This window comes from Haematobia irritans, chromosome 5 (assembly GCF_050003625.1).
Source record: "Haematobia irritans isolate KBUSLIRL chromosome 5, ASM5000362v1, whole genome shotgun sequence".
Taxonomy (NCBI): Eukaryota; Metazoa; Arthropoda; class Insecta; order Diptera; family Muscidae; genus Haematobia; species Haematobia irritans.
In genome coordinates, this window is record NC_134401.1 from 165,289,320 (window position 1) to 165,306,831 (window position 17,512).

General features: G+C 28.6%; 1 protein-coding gene across 2 annotated transcripts in view; it reads left to right on the forward strand.

The window, feature by feature from the left end:
* Positions 1–17,512, forward strand: part of Corin (corin serine peptidase) — a 237,613-nt gene that overhangs the window by 195,704 nt on the left and 24,397 nt on the right. For both annotated transcript variants that reach the window (XM_075312800.1, XM_075312801.1), the window contains exons 4-5: positions 16,381–16,497; positions 16,780–17,251. In XM_075312800.1, coding sequence (XP_075168915.1) covers positions 16,397–16,497; positions 16,780–17,251 — 573 coding nt within the window. In that variant the 5' untranslated portion in view covers positions 16,381–16,396. The remainder of the gene's footprint in view (positions 1–16,380; positions 16,498–16,779; positions 17,252–17,512) is intronic.

Here is a 17,512-nt window from a genome sequence, read left to right on the forward strand (position 1 = left end):
AAAGAAAGCTTTGAGAAAATTTTCTATAGAAATAAAATTTTGACAAAATTTTCTATAGAAATAAAATTTTGACAAAATTTTCTATAGAAATAAAATTTTTACAAAATTTTCTATAGAAATAAAATTTTGACAAAATTTTCTATAGAAATACAATTTTGACAAAATTTTCTATAGAAATAAAATTTTGACAAAATTTTCTATAGAAAAAAAAAAAATTTGACAAAATTTTCTATAGAAATAAAATTTTGAAAAAATATTGTATAAAAATAAAATTTTGACAAAATTTTCTATACAAATTAAATTATGAGAAAATTTTCTTTAGGAAAATTTTGCAAAATATTTTTTTTATTCGTAGATTGTTTTTGACTTGAGTGGCAACCGTGCCTGAAATTTGGCACAGATTCGTATTTTGTTTGCTCACAGAACAAGTTTGAAGATGGGCTATATCGGCCCAGGTTTTGATATATTGAGATATACCAATTTTTAAACGGTTTGCCTGAAATTAAAAATTTAGAGGTATTTTAGGTCCGTAAATAGGTCATTATTTTTTTGCAGTGTAGGATATGTCTAATATTCAATGGTTGATGGAATTAAATAAACAATTAAAAATTATTTTTTCTTTCTCAGTAGCTTTTTAATTTATTTGCCTTTGTTTTGCCTTTGGTTTTTGTCATAGTTTGATCCAATTAGCCATTAGTAATTAATCTACTTTCCAAGGACATCATAAAAATCTGTCACTATGGCAGCCAATAAGAGAACAAATTGATAGCCGAAGGCTAACAATTCAATTTCATATTTTATTGTGGGCCATGCCATTATTTATTGGCATTAATTTAATTTCATTTCATTGATCAGTTGAATCAATGACGCCACCAAAAGCAATTAATTTCAATGCCATAAAATTATTTGTTTCTATTTCTTGGAATAATAAAATGCTACTTAGAGATTTACAATTTGCCACTTTTGTCCTGCGACATTGTCTTTTGTCTTTCCTAGAGATTTCACTAGAATTTCGCGTATAATTTTCAGTTTTTTTTTTATGTGGTACATTTGTTTATGGTGAATGTCTATGGCCGCTAGGGTTTTCTTTGGAAAAAATCAAATTTTTGTTTGTCAAAAAAAAATTTTCATAATATTAATTCAATTGAAATTTTATTCTCAGAATTGTAAAAGAATACAATTGATAAGTGAATAAATTATGAAATGTATTGCCTTTCTTGAAAGTAGAAACGCTAATCTTTAGGTCAAATGATATTTCATAGGAAATTTATTATGATTGTGTGGTCTAGGAATCTTACAAACCAGCAAATCTTTATCCAATACAAGGATAATATAAAATACTTAATGGATTGTTGAGCCAAATGACTGAATCGAATTGTGTCAATAATCACGGTTGCCACGCGAGCCAAAAATAATCTACCAAAATTGTCAGAAAATTATACCAAACTAACAAATTCTATTTTGTAAAATTTTATATAGAATATTTTGTAAACATTTTATTACCATAGAAAATTTTATCAAAATTGTATTTCTATAAGAAATTTTGAAAAAAAAATTATTTTTTTTTATAGAAAATTTTGTCAAAATTGTATTTCTATAGAAAATTTTTGTAACAATTTTATTTCTGTAGAAAATTTTTTTAAAATGTTTTTTTTTTCTGTAGAAAATTTTGTCAAAATTTTATTTCTATAGAAAATTTTGTCAAAATTTTATTTCTATAGAAAATTTTGTCAAAATTTTATTTCTATAGAAAATTTTATTAAAATTTTATTTCTACAGAAATTTTTATCAAAATTTTATTTGTATAGGAGCTTTTATTAAAATTTTATTTCTATAGAAAATTTTTGTACAAATTTTATTTCTGTAGAAAATTTTGCCAAAATGTTTTTTCTGTAAAAAAATTTGTCAAAATTTTATTTATGTAGTAAATTTTGTCAACATTTTATATATAATTTTATGAAAATTTTATGTCTATAGGAAATTTTATTTTTATAGGAAATTTCGTCAAAATTTTATTCGTATAGAAAATGTTATTTCTATAGAAATTTTTGTCAAAATTTTATTTCTATAGAAAATGTTTGTAAAACAAGTATTTCTGTAGAAAATTTTGTCAGAATTGTATTTATATAAAAAATTTTGTCAAAATTGTATTTCTACAGAAAATTTTGTCAAAATTTTATTTTTATAGAAAATTTTATCAAAATTTTGTTTCTATAGGAAATTTTATCAAAATTTTATTTCTATAGAGAATTTTGTAAAAATTTTATTTCTATAGAAAATTTTGTCAAAATTTTTTTCTATAGAAAATTTTGTCAAATTTTTTTTTCTATAGAAAATTTTGTCAAAATTTTATTTCTATAGAAAATTTTGTCAAAATTTTATTTCTATAGAAAGTTTTGAAAAAAAAATATTTTTATAGAAAATTTTGTCAAAATTGTATTTGTAAAAATTTTATTTTTATAGAAAATGATGTCAAAATTTTATATCTATAGAAAATTTTTGTAAAAATTTTATTTCTATAGAACATTTTGCCAAAATGTTATTTCTGTAAAAATTTTTGTCAAAATTTTATTTATGTAGTAAACTTTGTAAAAATTTTATTTATGTAGTAAATTTTGTCAAAATTTTATTTCTGTAGAAAATTTTGTCAAAATTGTATTTCTACAGGAAATTTTATAAAAATTGTATTTCTATGGAAAATGTTGTCAAAATTATATTATACCCACCACCATAGAATGTTGAGGGCGGTATAATAAGTTTGTCATTCCGTTTATAACACATCGAAATATCGATTTCCGACTATATAAAGTATATATATTCTTGATCAGGGAGAAATGCTAAGACGATATAACGAGGTCCGTCTGTTTGTCTGTCTGTCTGTTGTAATCACGCTACGTCTTTTAAAATGAAGCAATCGTGCTGGAAGTTTGCACAAACTCGTCTTTTGTCAGCAGGCAGGTCAAGTTCGAAGTTGGGCTATATCGGTCCAGGCTTTGATATAGTCCCCATAGAAACCGACCTCCCGATTTGGGGTCTTGGGCTTATAGAAACCTTAGTTTTTATCCAATTTGTCTGAAATTGGAAATCTAGAGGTATTTTAGGACCATAAAGGGGTGTGCCGAAAATGGTGAGTATCGGTCCATATTTTGGTATAGCCCCCATATAGACCGATTTCCCGATTTTACTTCTTGGGCTTCTAGAATCCGAAGTTTTTATCCTATTTGCCTGAAATTGGAAATCTACAGGTATTTTCGGGTCATAAAGAGGTGTGCCGAAAACGGTGAATATCGGTCCATATTTTAGTACAGCCCCCATAAGAACGATCTCCCGATTTAACTCCTTGGGTTTCTAAAAACCGTAGTTTTTATCTGATTTGCCTGAAATTGTAAATATTCTGGTATTTTAGGCTCATAAAAACGTGTATCGGATTAAGTTTTTATCGGTCCATTTGGTAATGCCTCCATATAGACCGACTTCACTTCTTGAGGTTTGAAATTACTTGAAACAATGTAAAATTTCCAGATTTTACTTCTACAGATTTAAGATTTCAAATCAAGACGTTATTTTATAATTTTCTTGCACACTTACAAGAGATGTTAATGATTCCTCTAAAACTCAAACAAAAATGGTTCTTATAAATCCAGAATCTGATATAGTCCTCATAGGTGAAATCTTTAAATTTATCTTCGGGAAGTGTCCTCAAGCCCTCCTGAAATTTCAAAGGAAACCCTAATATTTGGTTCATGGTGGTGGGTATTTAAGATTCGGCCCGGCCGAACTTAGTGCTGTATATACTTGTTTTTATGGAGAATTTTGTCCATTTTTTTTTTTTATAGAAATAAAATTTAGTCAAAATAAAATTTTGTCAAAATTTTATTTCTATACGAAATTTTCTCAAAATTTTATTTCTATAGAAAATTTTCTCAAAATTTCATTTCTATACAAAATTTTTTTTTGTCAAATTGTTGTCAAAATTTTATTTCTATAGAAAATTTTGTCAAAATTTTTTTTCTATAGAAAATTTTGTCAAAATTTTATTTCTGTAGAAAATTTTATAAAAATTGTATTTCTATAAAAAAATTTTGTCAAAATTTTATTTATATAGTAAATTTTGTGAAAATTTTATTTCTATAGAAAATTTTGTACAAATTTTACTTCTATAGAAAATTTTTGTCAAAATTATATTTCTGTAGAAAATGTTGTTAAAATTTTATTTCTATAGAAAATTTTGTCAAAATTTTATTTCTACAGAAAATTTGTGAAGTTTTGTTTCCAAAATCTACCAAAACATCAAGAATTCTACCAATCTAACGAACAGTAAAAAATCTACCATTTGTGGTGGAATTCTACCAACTGCGCAACCATGCCAATAATTCTAAATAGTAATAGTAATAGCGTTATCTTTGAAAATATCTACACGAAGAGAAGGAGTATGATCACATCAAACATGTTATATGTTTCCCATTCAAAAATAACATTATGCTCTAGAAACATGTTTTGAAGTGATCCTATTTCTTTTCTATGAGGAAAAAATGGCACAAAAAGTGTCATAATCTAATAAAGATTATCTTCACTCTACTCAAAAAAAAATCAGCCTTGAAATTGCTACTTGTGTTCATCTATCTCCTATCATGTAAAGGAATTTCCAATACCAACAAAAATATTTCCATATATTCTAATCCTTCTCTTAATCAAAGCAAAAAAAGAAAGGAATGTTAAGAGCATCTCTTAACACATTTTTTCTGAAGTTTGTTTCAAATTCATTTCTAAGTTATTTCATTTGCATACACTTCATTAAATTCAAATCCATACAATTTGCATATATCCTTAAAACTCTTTTAAATTCTTTAGAATTAAGCAATTTAAAATATTTTACCACATAAGCACACATACTCGTATTGACCCATTTTATGCAATGCACACGCATTTATATGGATCTAGAAAAGTTTTTGTACAATAACATAAGGGTCAGCTGAATAGTAGAAATATAGACATGATTTTGGTGAAACATTTCGAATGTATTTTAGTAGACCAAGTATACAAATTTTTCAACTTCATTAATTAGAAAAAAAATCGATATAGCATATCTGAAAAAATCTAACGAGTTGGTGATTTTTCTGAAACATTTTGATTAAATTTTTAAATTTTCAAATCGAATCTTCATTCTCACTCTAATATGCTTGGGCATACCATTCGGAATTATTCATTTGCATGTCCATACATCCATGACATAGACACATTCAAAATGTGTCAATAAACGAATCGATAGCAGTTAAGACAATGGCTATTAACACATACACAATTGTACGGACAATACAGAAGAGTGGGTCGATAGCATTCAAAAACAATGCCAATGTGCAAAATGAAAATAAAGTAAATAGGACCGAAAGTTCGACCAAGCTGAATGTAAAATACTCTCAAATAAGAAATTAAGGAAAATTTATCCTACAGATAAAATCTCACCCCCGCAATACGTAATTTGAAAAATTTCTTTAAAATAAAGAAATTTTAATTAAAGAAAAGTCCATCCATTATTGCTTTAATATTTTTTGTTTTGAAATTTCGTGACCCTATAAAATTCGTATCAACAAATTGAATAAAGAAGAACATTTTTGAAATAATGTTTAACGAAATAATCTTTAAATTAATCGAGATAGTGTATTTGTGTTTTGAAAGATAAAAACGCTTCAAATATAAGCTAAGACATATACACAAATATTCAATGTATCATTGAAATTTAAAAATTATTTCTTTAAATAAAAAATGTTTTTCTTTGAAAATTTTGCCTTACTTCAAGGACATAAGACTTTATCAGATAGACGCAAATTTCAATGCTTGGTGTCTCTAATTTAAAGAAAATTACTTCAAAGCACAGATTATACGAGGGTTGTCTTTTTCATTTCGGTATATGGCAATCCTAATATTAGGTTAGGTATAGTGGCAGTTATGGTTGCCACAGATGGTAGAATTCTACCAAAAATTGTAGATTTGTTTCTGTTTGATGATTCCCAAAATATTCCTCACCAACTAAGAGGTACTTCACACATTTTACAGAGAAATAAAATTTTGACAAAGTTTTCTAGCATTTTGAGAAAATTTCCTATAGAAATAAAATTTTAGCACAATTTCTACGGAAATAAAATTTTAACAAAATTTTTGATAAAAATGAAATCTTGACAAAATTTTCTATGGAATTAAAATGTTGACATATTTTCTATAGAAATAAAATTTTGACAAAATTTTGGATAGAAATAAAATTTTGGCAAAATTTCTACAGAAATAAAAGTTTAACAAAATTTTCAATAAAAATGAAATCTTGACAAAATTGTCTATAAAATTAAAATCTTGACATATTTTCTATGGAAATAAAATTATGACAAAATTTTCTATAGAAATAGCATTTTGAGAGAATTTCCTATAGAAATAAAATTTTGGCAAAATTTCTACAGAAATAAAATTTTAACAAAATTTTCAATAAAAATGAAATCTTGACAAAATTTTCTATCAATTAAAATCTTGACATATTTTCTATGGAAATAAAATTATGACAAAATTTTCTATAGAAATAGCATTTTGAGAGAATTTCCTATAGAAATAAAATTTTGGCAAAATTTCTACAGAAATAAAATTTTAACAAAATTTTCAATAAAAATGAAATATTGACAAAATTTTCTATGGAATTAAAATGTTGACATATTTTCTATGGAAATAAAATTATGACAAAATTTTCTATAGAAATAAAATTTTGGTAAAATTTCTACGGAAATAAAATTTTAACAAAATTTTCAATAAAAATGAAATCTTGACAACATTTTCTATGAAATTAAAATGTTGACATATTTTCTATGGAAATACAATTATGACAAAATTTTCTATAGAAATAGCATTTTGAGAGAATTTCCTTTAGAAACAAAATTTTGGCAAAATTTCTACAGAAATAAAATTTTAACAAAATTTTCAATAAAAATGAAATCTTGACAAAATTTTCTATGAAATTAAAATGTTGACTTATTTTCTATGGAAATAAAATTTGGACAAAATTTTCTATAGAAATAGCATTTTAGGAAAATTTGCTATAGAAATAAAATTTTGGCAAAATTTTCAATAAAAATGAAATCTTGACAAAATTTTCTATGAAATTAAAATGTTGACATATTTTCTATGGAAATAAAATTATGACAAATTTTTATATAGAAATAGCATTTTGAGAAAATTTCCTATAGAAATAAAATTTTCATTAAATCCTAACAAACATCGTACCTATGCCCATGGTTCCAACATAATCTCTAATTGCCAGTGAAATTATGGGAAGCAGAAAAATTACTCTCTCTCTCTCTCTCTCTTTCGATATGCATTTAGATGAATTTAATGAATTTCAACAATTATAAATTTCCCTTAGGTATTTGGCTAATTGGAAAATCGAAAATCTATCATAATTGTGGTTGAAATCTATGCCATATATGGCTGTGTGTATAAGTTTATCAAAGTTCAAAATAAAGAAAGAGAAAATGTTCTATAGAAATAAAATTTTAACAAAATTTTCGATAAAAATGAAATATTGACAAAATTTCCTATGGAAATAAAATTTTTACAAAATTTTCTATATAAATAGCATTTTGAGAAAATTTTCTATAGAAATAAAATTTTGGCAAAATGTCTATAGAAATAAAATTTTAACAAAATTTTCGATAGAAATTAAATCTTGACAAAATTTTCTATGGAAATAAAATTTTCTATAGAAATAGCATTTTGAGAAAATTTCCCATACAAATAAAATTTTTGTAAAATTTCGATAGAAATAAAATTTTAACAAAATGTTCCATAGAACATAGAATAAAATTTTGACAAATTTGTCTGAATAAATAAAATTGTGTCAAATTTTTTATTTTAAATAAAATTTGGAAACTATTTTCTTTAGAAATAAAATTTTGATACAATTTACTTTAGAAATGAAATTTTAAAAAAATTTCTATAGAAATACGATTTTAACAAAATTGTCTATAGAAATAAAATTTTCAGTGGTTGTTGTTGTTGTTTTGCTTGGTAATCCACCTTTTGTTCTAATTCTTAATTCTTTTAGTTTTGTAGTTTTGTAAGACAACAAAACTCGAGCTTAATTTTAAAAGCTTAATTCTGTAGAAATAAAATCTTTACAAAATTATCTATAGAAATAAAATTTTGAAACAAATCACTGCAGAAATAAAATTTTGACACTATTTTCTTTAGAAATAAAATGTTGACAACATTTTCTATAGAAATAAAATGTTGGCAAAATTTTCTATAGAAATAAAAGTTTGGCAAAATTTCAATAGAAATAAAATTTTAACAAAATTTTCGGTACACTGTTAGAAAAATATGTTTTTCATATGTTTCGATATAAACAAAATGTGTTTCGGGCACAATTTTTAAACACAATATATTTAAGTGCAAACATGTAATGTTCTCAAACTAACACTAAATGTTTGGAACACATATGTTAATATGTTATAATATATTATGTTTGGGGCATGCATGTTTCATAAAAATTATATGTGTGAAACATATATATGTTGTGATATTTTATTCAGAGAGCGAAAGAGAGAGAGAGAGAGTATAGAGAAAGAAATAGAGATAAAAACCGGGAGGGTTGACGAAAGATATCAAATTAACACAGCGAGAGAATCGAAAGAGAGCAATTTCTGTGAAACCGCTTATATGTTGTTTCGGAAACTGCTTTATGATAAGGCCAAAAATTTTATACGCTTAAGTCTAAATATTATTTAATTTAAGTCTAAATATTATTTAATTTGTGTATATTATAAAATTATTTATGTATGTTTATACTCGACCCCACGTTCTTCCTTTGTTAGAGTTTTTGAATTCCTTCCAAAATATCAAACTTTTATACCAAAACCAGTTTTTTATTACAAAATTGTTATTTTTGCAATAAAAAAATAATATTTTATCCAAAAGCTCAGTCCATTTCGTTTATATCAAGCACTGTTTCTGACTGTAAATCTTTAATAACCCACATTTCGAAGTTTCATTATAAAAATTTAATATAGTATAAATATAAATGCGTAAATTAAAAAAAAAAACAATTGGTGTTTGGTTGGAGCAGGGACCCTTTGCATGTACGGCAGACATGCTAACCACAGCTCCACGTTGCCAACACATGTATGTTTCTGTTAAATAATGTTATGTTTGCATGGGCTCGTGGGCGCTGCAAACTATGCTATATAAATGTAACTTATAACGATAATTGTCTTCTGGTGACTATAACAGCTACGTAGCTCAGTGGTAGTGTGTTGGCTTACAAACTGTATGGTCCTCGGTTCGATTCTCCGTCCAGGCGAAAGGTAAAATTTAAAAAAATTATAAAATTGAATAATTTCATTATTTGTATTACAGAAAAAGGTGCCAAGAACTAAAAAATTTCGTGGAAGTGAAAATTATGTTAGGGAATGAGCACAATCTTCTTTGGGGAAAATTCTTCCAAGCATATAATATTTTTGGCTCAAAATGCTTCCAAAAATAGAATATGTTCACATAAAACAAACATATTAATGTTTCGGCAGTATCCAATAATATATGTGCTTCCTGCAAAATATGTTTGGAACATATGTTAGAGAGGCGATTTTTTTTTGAGGGTGTAGAAATGAAATCTTGACAAAATTTTCTATGGAAATAAAATTTTCTATAGAAATAGCATTTTGAGAAAATTTTCTATAGAAATAAAATTTTGGTAAAATTTCGATAGAAATAAAATTTTGGTAAAATTTCGATAGAAATAAAATTTTAACAAAATGTTCCATAGAACATAGAATAAAATTTTGACAAATTTGTCTGAATAAATAAAATTGTGTCAAATTTTTGTTTTAAATAAAATTTGGAAACTATTTTCTTTAGAAATAAAATTTTGATACAATTTACTTTAGAAATGAAATTTTAAAAAATTTTCTATAGAAATACGATTTTAACAAAATTGTCTATAGAAATAAAATTTTCAGTGGTTGTTGTTGTTGTTTTGCTTGTTAATCCACCTTTTGTTCTAATTCTTAATTCTTTTAGTTTTGTAGTTTTGTAAGACAACAAAACTCGAGCTTAATTTTAAAAGTTAAAGAATTAAGAAATACAACTTTGACAAAATTTTCTACAGATATAAAATTTTTACACAACTTACTGTAGAAATAAAATTTTTACAAAATTATCTATAGAAATAAAATTTTAACACTATTTTCTTTAGAAATAAAATGTTGACAAAATTTTCTATAGAAATAAAATGTTGACAAAATTTTCTATAGAAATAAAATGTTGACAAAATTTTCTATAGAAATAAAATTTTCATTTGTTGTTGTTTTGTTTGGTAATCGACCTTTTGTTCTAATTCTTAATTCTTCGAGGCCTCAGACCTCGAGCTTAATTACAAAACTAAAAGAATTAAGAAATAAAATTTTGACAAAATTTTCCATAGAAATAATTTTGGTTTAAATAAGATTTTTTTGTTTGGTAGATTTGGGATAACATTTTCTTTAAATTTTGGTGGGTCGAGTGGCAACCGTGGCGGCAGCCCTGTTTTTCAGGCTCACTTACTATTCAATTAATCTGAGATACCACAGTGGTGAACTTCTCTCTTATCACTGAGTGCTACCCGATTCTATGTTTAGCTCAAAGGGACCTCCTTTTTATAGCCGTGTTCGACCGGCGTTCCAAATTGGGCCAAACCACTTAGAAAAGCTTTGAAATACTCAGAAATGTCACCAGCATGATTGCAAATTCATTTTTTTTTCATTAAAACCGCTATTTAGTCAATTGTTTTTTTTTTTGACATAAAAGTTCGATTATTCGATTTTATTTTCTCGAAAAGCAAACGTCGATATAAACATCAAAGAATAAATGTTATCAAAGGTAAAGAAAAATCGATAAATATGGTTAATATTTACCGATTTTTCTTTACCTTTGACCATTGGTCCTTCTTTCGACCCAACCTACGGTCCAAATAAATGTTGATACAACACTGAGTAAATCAGTCTATTTGGTCCACTTGATTGTATTTCAACATGTTATGTCGCCTGTGTATTAGTGCATTTTACATATTCATGTCCATGTGTTCCAGACTGACCAATATTCTCCACCCTTTGAGGTCTGGCAGTCTGTCAAATGAATGAACCATTTTAACAATTTCATGGTGATATTTACATATGTATGTTCACCATACAATACACACATGAACTCACACGTAACCATGTGCTCTCTGTTTCTCTCTCTTCATCGTTCACAGAGTCCAAGCATTTACAGCTGTTTGTGTCACAATGGAGATATTTTGTAAAACTCATTGTTTGTGTTCTTACAATCATGTACTCATGTACATGTTCTCTTGTTCTTCCACGCTTACAAATACATGGATATACATATACTCACATGAGAAAATTGATGATTATCATTGTCATGGCCTTTTAATGTGCTCGCTTACATATTAGATGGTCTGCAATGTTTGAGCAATTTTTCAAGTGTACGTGTGTGAGAGTTCGTGTTTTGTAAATCAATGGGTGTGTTGGGAGGAGGTGATCATGATGAATTAATCAAAACGTTTGTCGTTATTTTATATCGCTGTGTATTTGTGGCTATGGACTTTCCATAATAAATCAAATGTATGAGGCCAAAAAAATTGTTTCCGAATTATTTTGATTTAAATCGAGTTTTCATATTTTTTTTAAAAAATTTCCAATTTTTTTTTTCAAATTTAAAAAATAAGCTCGATTTTTGCCGATATAGGTTAGTGTTAAATTCGTATTATCACACGAAAATATCCATTTTAGTATTTCATTCTAAGTAATATAAATTTTGTGAAATGTTGCTTTAATCTATTTCTCATCAAGTTATAATAAAATGTACCACAAAAACATATAATTTTATACTGCTTCTACTTTAGAGTTAAAAATTTGAATATTGCGTAACTGCGGAATTGTTTAGAATGCAATTAACTCAATTCAATTTCATTAAATCCTAACAATCATTGTGCATATGCCCATGGTTCCAACATAATCTCTAATTGCCATTGAAAGCAGACAAATTACCCTCTCTCTCATTTAGATGAATTTAATGAATTTCAACAATTATAAATTTCCCTTAGGCATTTGGCTAATTGGAAAATTGAAAATCTATCATAATTGTGGTTGAAAGCTATGCCATAAAAATGTGTATAGGAGTGCGTGTGTATGAGTTTGTCCAAGTTCATAATAAAATGTAAATTTACTTTTAGCAATATGTATACAAAAATAACAACATACAAATTTAATCATAGAAGCGATAAAAACAGGCATGGACTACATGCATAGAATAATGATTCAAACTCTGCTATAGAAAAGCTGTTTATGAACACTATATTCTTGCACTTAAATATAAATGTGATAAATGTGCTAAAAACAAATAAACCCACACTTATATTTTTTACACCGAAACCTATGAAAAATAATCTTTTTCTCAACAAATTACCCAAAATTTTCCTTTCAGGTGGATTCACTACAAATAACAAGTAAGGAAAGTCTAAAGTCGGGCGGGGCCGACTATATTATACCCTGCACCACTCTGTAGATCTAAATTTTCGTTACCATATCACATCCGTCAAATGTGTTGGGGGCTATATATAAAGGTTTGTCCCAAATACATACATTTAAATATCATTGATATCATATTGATAGACTTCTACAAAATCTATAGACTCAAAATTTAAGTCGGCTAATGCACTAGGGTGGAACACAATGTTAGTAAAAAATATGGGAAACATTTAAATCTGAAGCAATTTTAAGGAAACTTCGCAAAAGTTTTTTTTATGTATCGCTCGATATATATGTATTAGAAGTTTAGGAAAATTAGAGTCATTTTTACAACTTTTCGACTAAGCAGTGGCGATTTTACAAGGAAAATGTTGGTATTTTGACCATTTTTGTCGAAATCGGAAAACATATATATGGGAGCTATATCTAAATCTGAACCGATTTCAACCAAATTTGGCACGCATAGCAACAATGCTAATTCTACTCCCTGTGCAAAAAATTCAACTAAATCGGAGCAAAAAATTGGATTCTGTGGTCATATGTAAATCGGCCGAAAGCTATATATGGGGGCTATATATAAACTTGAACCGATTTCAACCAAATTTGGCACGCATAGCTACAATGCTAATTCTACTCCCTGTGCAAAATTTCAATTAAATCGGAGTAAAAGATTGGCCACTGTGGTCTCGATATATATGGGAGCTATATCTAAATCTGAACCGATTTCAATAAAATTTGGCACACTTGACTACACTACTAATTGTACTCCTAGTGCAAAAGTGGGGTAAAACTCTGGCTTCTGGGACCGTATTAGTCCATATCGGGCGAAAGATATATATGGGAGCTATATCTTAATCTGAACCGATTTCAATAAAATTTGGCACACTTTTATATATATACTTTTATATATATATTCAGATTTAGATATAGCTCCTATATATATATATATATATATATATATATATATATATATATATATATATATATATATATATATATATATATAGGAGCTATATCTAAATCTGAACCGATTTCTTCCAAAATCAATAGGGATCTATTCTGAGCCAAAACACATACTTGTGCCAAACTTAAAGTCGAAAATGGTGATTATCGGACCATGTTTTGATATAGCCCCCATATAGACCGATCTCTCGATTTTACTTCTTGGGCTTCTAGAATCCGTAGTTTTATCGGAAATTGGAAATCTAGAGGTATTCTAGGACCATAAATAGCTGTGCCGAAAATGGGGTGTGTCGGTCCATGTTTTGATATAGCCCCCATATAGACCGCTCTCCCGATTTTACTTCTTGGGCTTCTACAATCCGTAGTTTTAGTCCAATATAACCGAAATTTGAAATCTAGAGGTATTCTAGGAAAATAAAGAGATGTGCCGAAAATGGTGATTATCGGACCATATTTCGATATAGCCTCTATATAGACCGATCTCCAGATTTAATTCTTGGGCTTCTAGAATCCGTAGTTTTTATCCAATTTGCCTGAAATTGGAAATCTAGAGGTATTCTAGGACCATAAAGAGGTGTGCCTAAAATAGTGATTATCGGACCATGTTTCGATATAGCCCCTATATAGACCGATCTCCAGATGTAATTCCTGGGCTTCTACAATCCGTAGTTTTTATCCAATTTGCCTGAAATTGGAAATCTAGAGGTATTCTAGGAAAATAAAGAGATGTGCCGAAAATGGTGATTATCGGACCATATTTCGATATAGCCCCTATATAGACCGATCTCCAGATTTAATTCTTGGGCTTCTAGAATCCGTAGTTTTTATCCAATTTGCCTGAAATTGGAAATCTAGAGATATTCTAGGAAAATAAAGAGATGTGCCGAAAATGGTGATTATCGGACCATGTTTCGATATAGCCCCCATATAAACCGATTTCCCTATTTTACTTCTTGGCCTTCTAGAATCCGTAGTTTTTACCCAATTTGCCTGAAATTGGAAATCTAGAGGTATTCTAGAAAAATAAAGAGATGTGCCGAAAATAGTGATTATCGGACCATATTTCGATATAGCCCCTATATAGACCGATCTCCAGATTTAATTCTTGGGCTTCTAGAATCCGTAGTTTTTATCCAATTTACCTGATATTGGAAATGTAGAGGTATTCTAGGAAAATAAAGAGATGTGCCGAAAATAGTTATTATCGGACCATATTTCGATATAGCCCCTATATAGACCGATCTCCCGATTTTACTTCTTGTGCTTCTAGAATCCATAGTTTTTACCCAAATTGCCTGAAATTGGAAATCTAGAGATATTCTAGGAAAATAAAGAGATGTGCCGAAAATGGTGATTATCGGACCATGTTTCGATATAGCCCCTATATAGACCGCTCTCCCGATTTTACTTCTTGGGCTTCTACAATCGGTAGTTTTAGTCCAATATACCCGAAATTTGAAATCTAGAGGTACTCTAGGAAAATAAAGAGATGTGCCGAAAATGGTGTTTATCGGACCATGTTTCGATATAGCCCCTACATAGACCGATCTCCAGATTTAATTCTTGGGTTTCTAGAATCCGTAGTATTTACTCAATTTGCCTGAAATTGGAAATCTAGAGGTATTCTAGGAAAATAAAGAGATGTGCCGAAAATGGTGATTATCGGACCATGTTTCGATATAGCCCCTATATAGACCGATCTCCAGATGTAATTCTTGGGCTTCTAGAATCCGTAGTTTTTATCCAATTTGCCTGAAATTGGAAATCTAGAGGTATTCTAGGACCATAAAGAGATGTGCCGAAAATTGTGATTATCGGACCATGTTTCGATATAGCCCCTATATAGACCGATCTCTAGATGTAATTGTTGGGCTTCTAGAATCCGTAGTTTTTACCAAATTTGCCTGAAATTGGAAATCTAGAGGTATTCTAGGACCATAAAGAGGTGTGCCGAATATATTGAGTATCGGTACAGTTTTTAATATAGCCCCCTTATAAACCGTCCCTCCGATTTGGGGTCTAGATTCTAGAACTACAATTAGATGTGCTGAGTACTGTGTGTATCCTTCCATGTTTTGGTATAGCCCCTATTACACCGAACTCCCGATTTAACTCCTAGGGTTTCTAGAAATTGTAGTTTTTATCCGATTTGCCACAAATTGAAAATATACTGGCATTTTAGACCCACAACAAAGTGTATATGATTTAGTTTTATCGGTCCATTTTGAAAGACCTCCATATAGACCGATATCACTTATTGAGGGTATAGAAGGCGCACTGATCATGAAAATTGCTTGAAACTGAATGCAAAATTTCCAGATTTCACTTCACGTAATCATTTAAATAATTGGGATGAAAATCTACAGATTTTAGATTTCAAACAAGGCGTTATTTCATCATTTTCTTGCACACTTGAAAGAGATGTTTATGATTCCTCTAAAACTCAAACAAAAAATGGTTCTTATAAATTCAGAATCTGATCTAGTCTTCATAGGTAAAATCTTTACATTTATCTTCGGGAAGCGTACTGGTTGAACCGAACTGCTTGAGAAAATATCTGTCATCAAACCCCCCTGAAATTTTCAAAGGAAACTATTATATTTGATTCATGGTGGTGGGTATTTAAGATTCGGCCCGGCCGAACTTACTACTGTATATACTTGTTTTTTTTTCACTTGTTAAAGAAAACTTCGGATTTTGAAGAAAAAATTGTCGAATCGATTGATTCACTTTTTTTGAGGTGTAGTAAAACTAAATCACAAAACTATAAATAAGAATTATAATTTGATAGCAATTTTTACAACAAATTTTATAAAAAAGAAAGAAAAATATTTCGCCAATAAAATCCTTAATTGTATTTTTTTTTTGTTTTCTTTTTTAGATCAAACACAATTTAAATGACGATATATAATAACATGGCTACGTTAACCATGGATAAACAACGTTTAAGCGTTAACGAACAGCATCATCAATTTTTGGGCGATAAACAAAAGCAGCGGTAAGTTTACCAGTTACCAAACTCTAGGCCACATATCATAGAAATTAGTTAATTAATAAATTTGTTAAACTAACTAAATAATCTTCAATAATGTATGTTTTAGCACCATTCCCATCCAGCCTACACACATAATAATAAATAATTTCATTATTGTATAATTTTTTGTATTTTTCCAAATATTTATGCGTATGTCTAACACCCAATCAAAATTAACACAAATGCTGTTAACCACCTAACTCAATTGCTTTAACTAACATCCATTTGTATGATGATCACAAAAAGTTCGGAACGTGCTTCGAGTTTGGCCTTACCACATAGTTCCCTCTTGGATTTCTATGATAAACAACAGGAACAATGTAATTCCGTGGCATTATTGCCAATTAATGCAAATGTGGTAGTGCGAAGGCATTCATCCCATTACTATCCCATGCTAGAGGCCAACGATGGTGATGGTAAACAACAACAACAACAACAACAGCAGCAAATGCAGCAACAGCACCATCAACAATACCATCAACAGCAACAGCATCCAACGCTTACTCTAACCAATATGGACAATGTGAAAAATTTAATGTCATCCATTAATGTTGGCCTAAATTCATCATCACCAACACCACCACCGCCTCCATACAATTGTCATAAAGCATCGCTGCAGAATATGAAGCATATGGCTGGAACAGTTCCACCATCTTCCAATAGTGTCCTAATGTCATCACTGGTTGCAGGAGGTCCCCAACAGCATTTGCAACAAAAGGCAAGTTGTCAATTTTATTCAAGTGTCTTATACGACGATGTTTGACTTGCAAAACTTGGATACATAAGGGGATGCTACACACAAAGGCTTTGGATGCTCAAAAGAATTCCTATTAAAATATTTTTGTGTTATTCTATTGGCATGCCGGAGAAAAAGAGTTTTCTTTTCTTCTTAAGATTTCCATACCATACCATTCCGGCACACAATATCCACTGCAATAACACAGGGACATGCTCAGAAATCATTCGTAGAACTATAGCA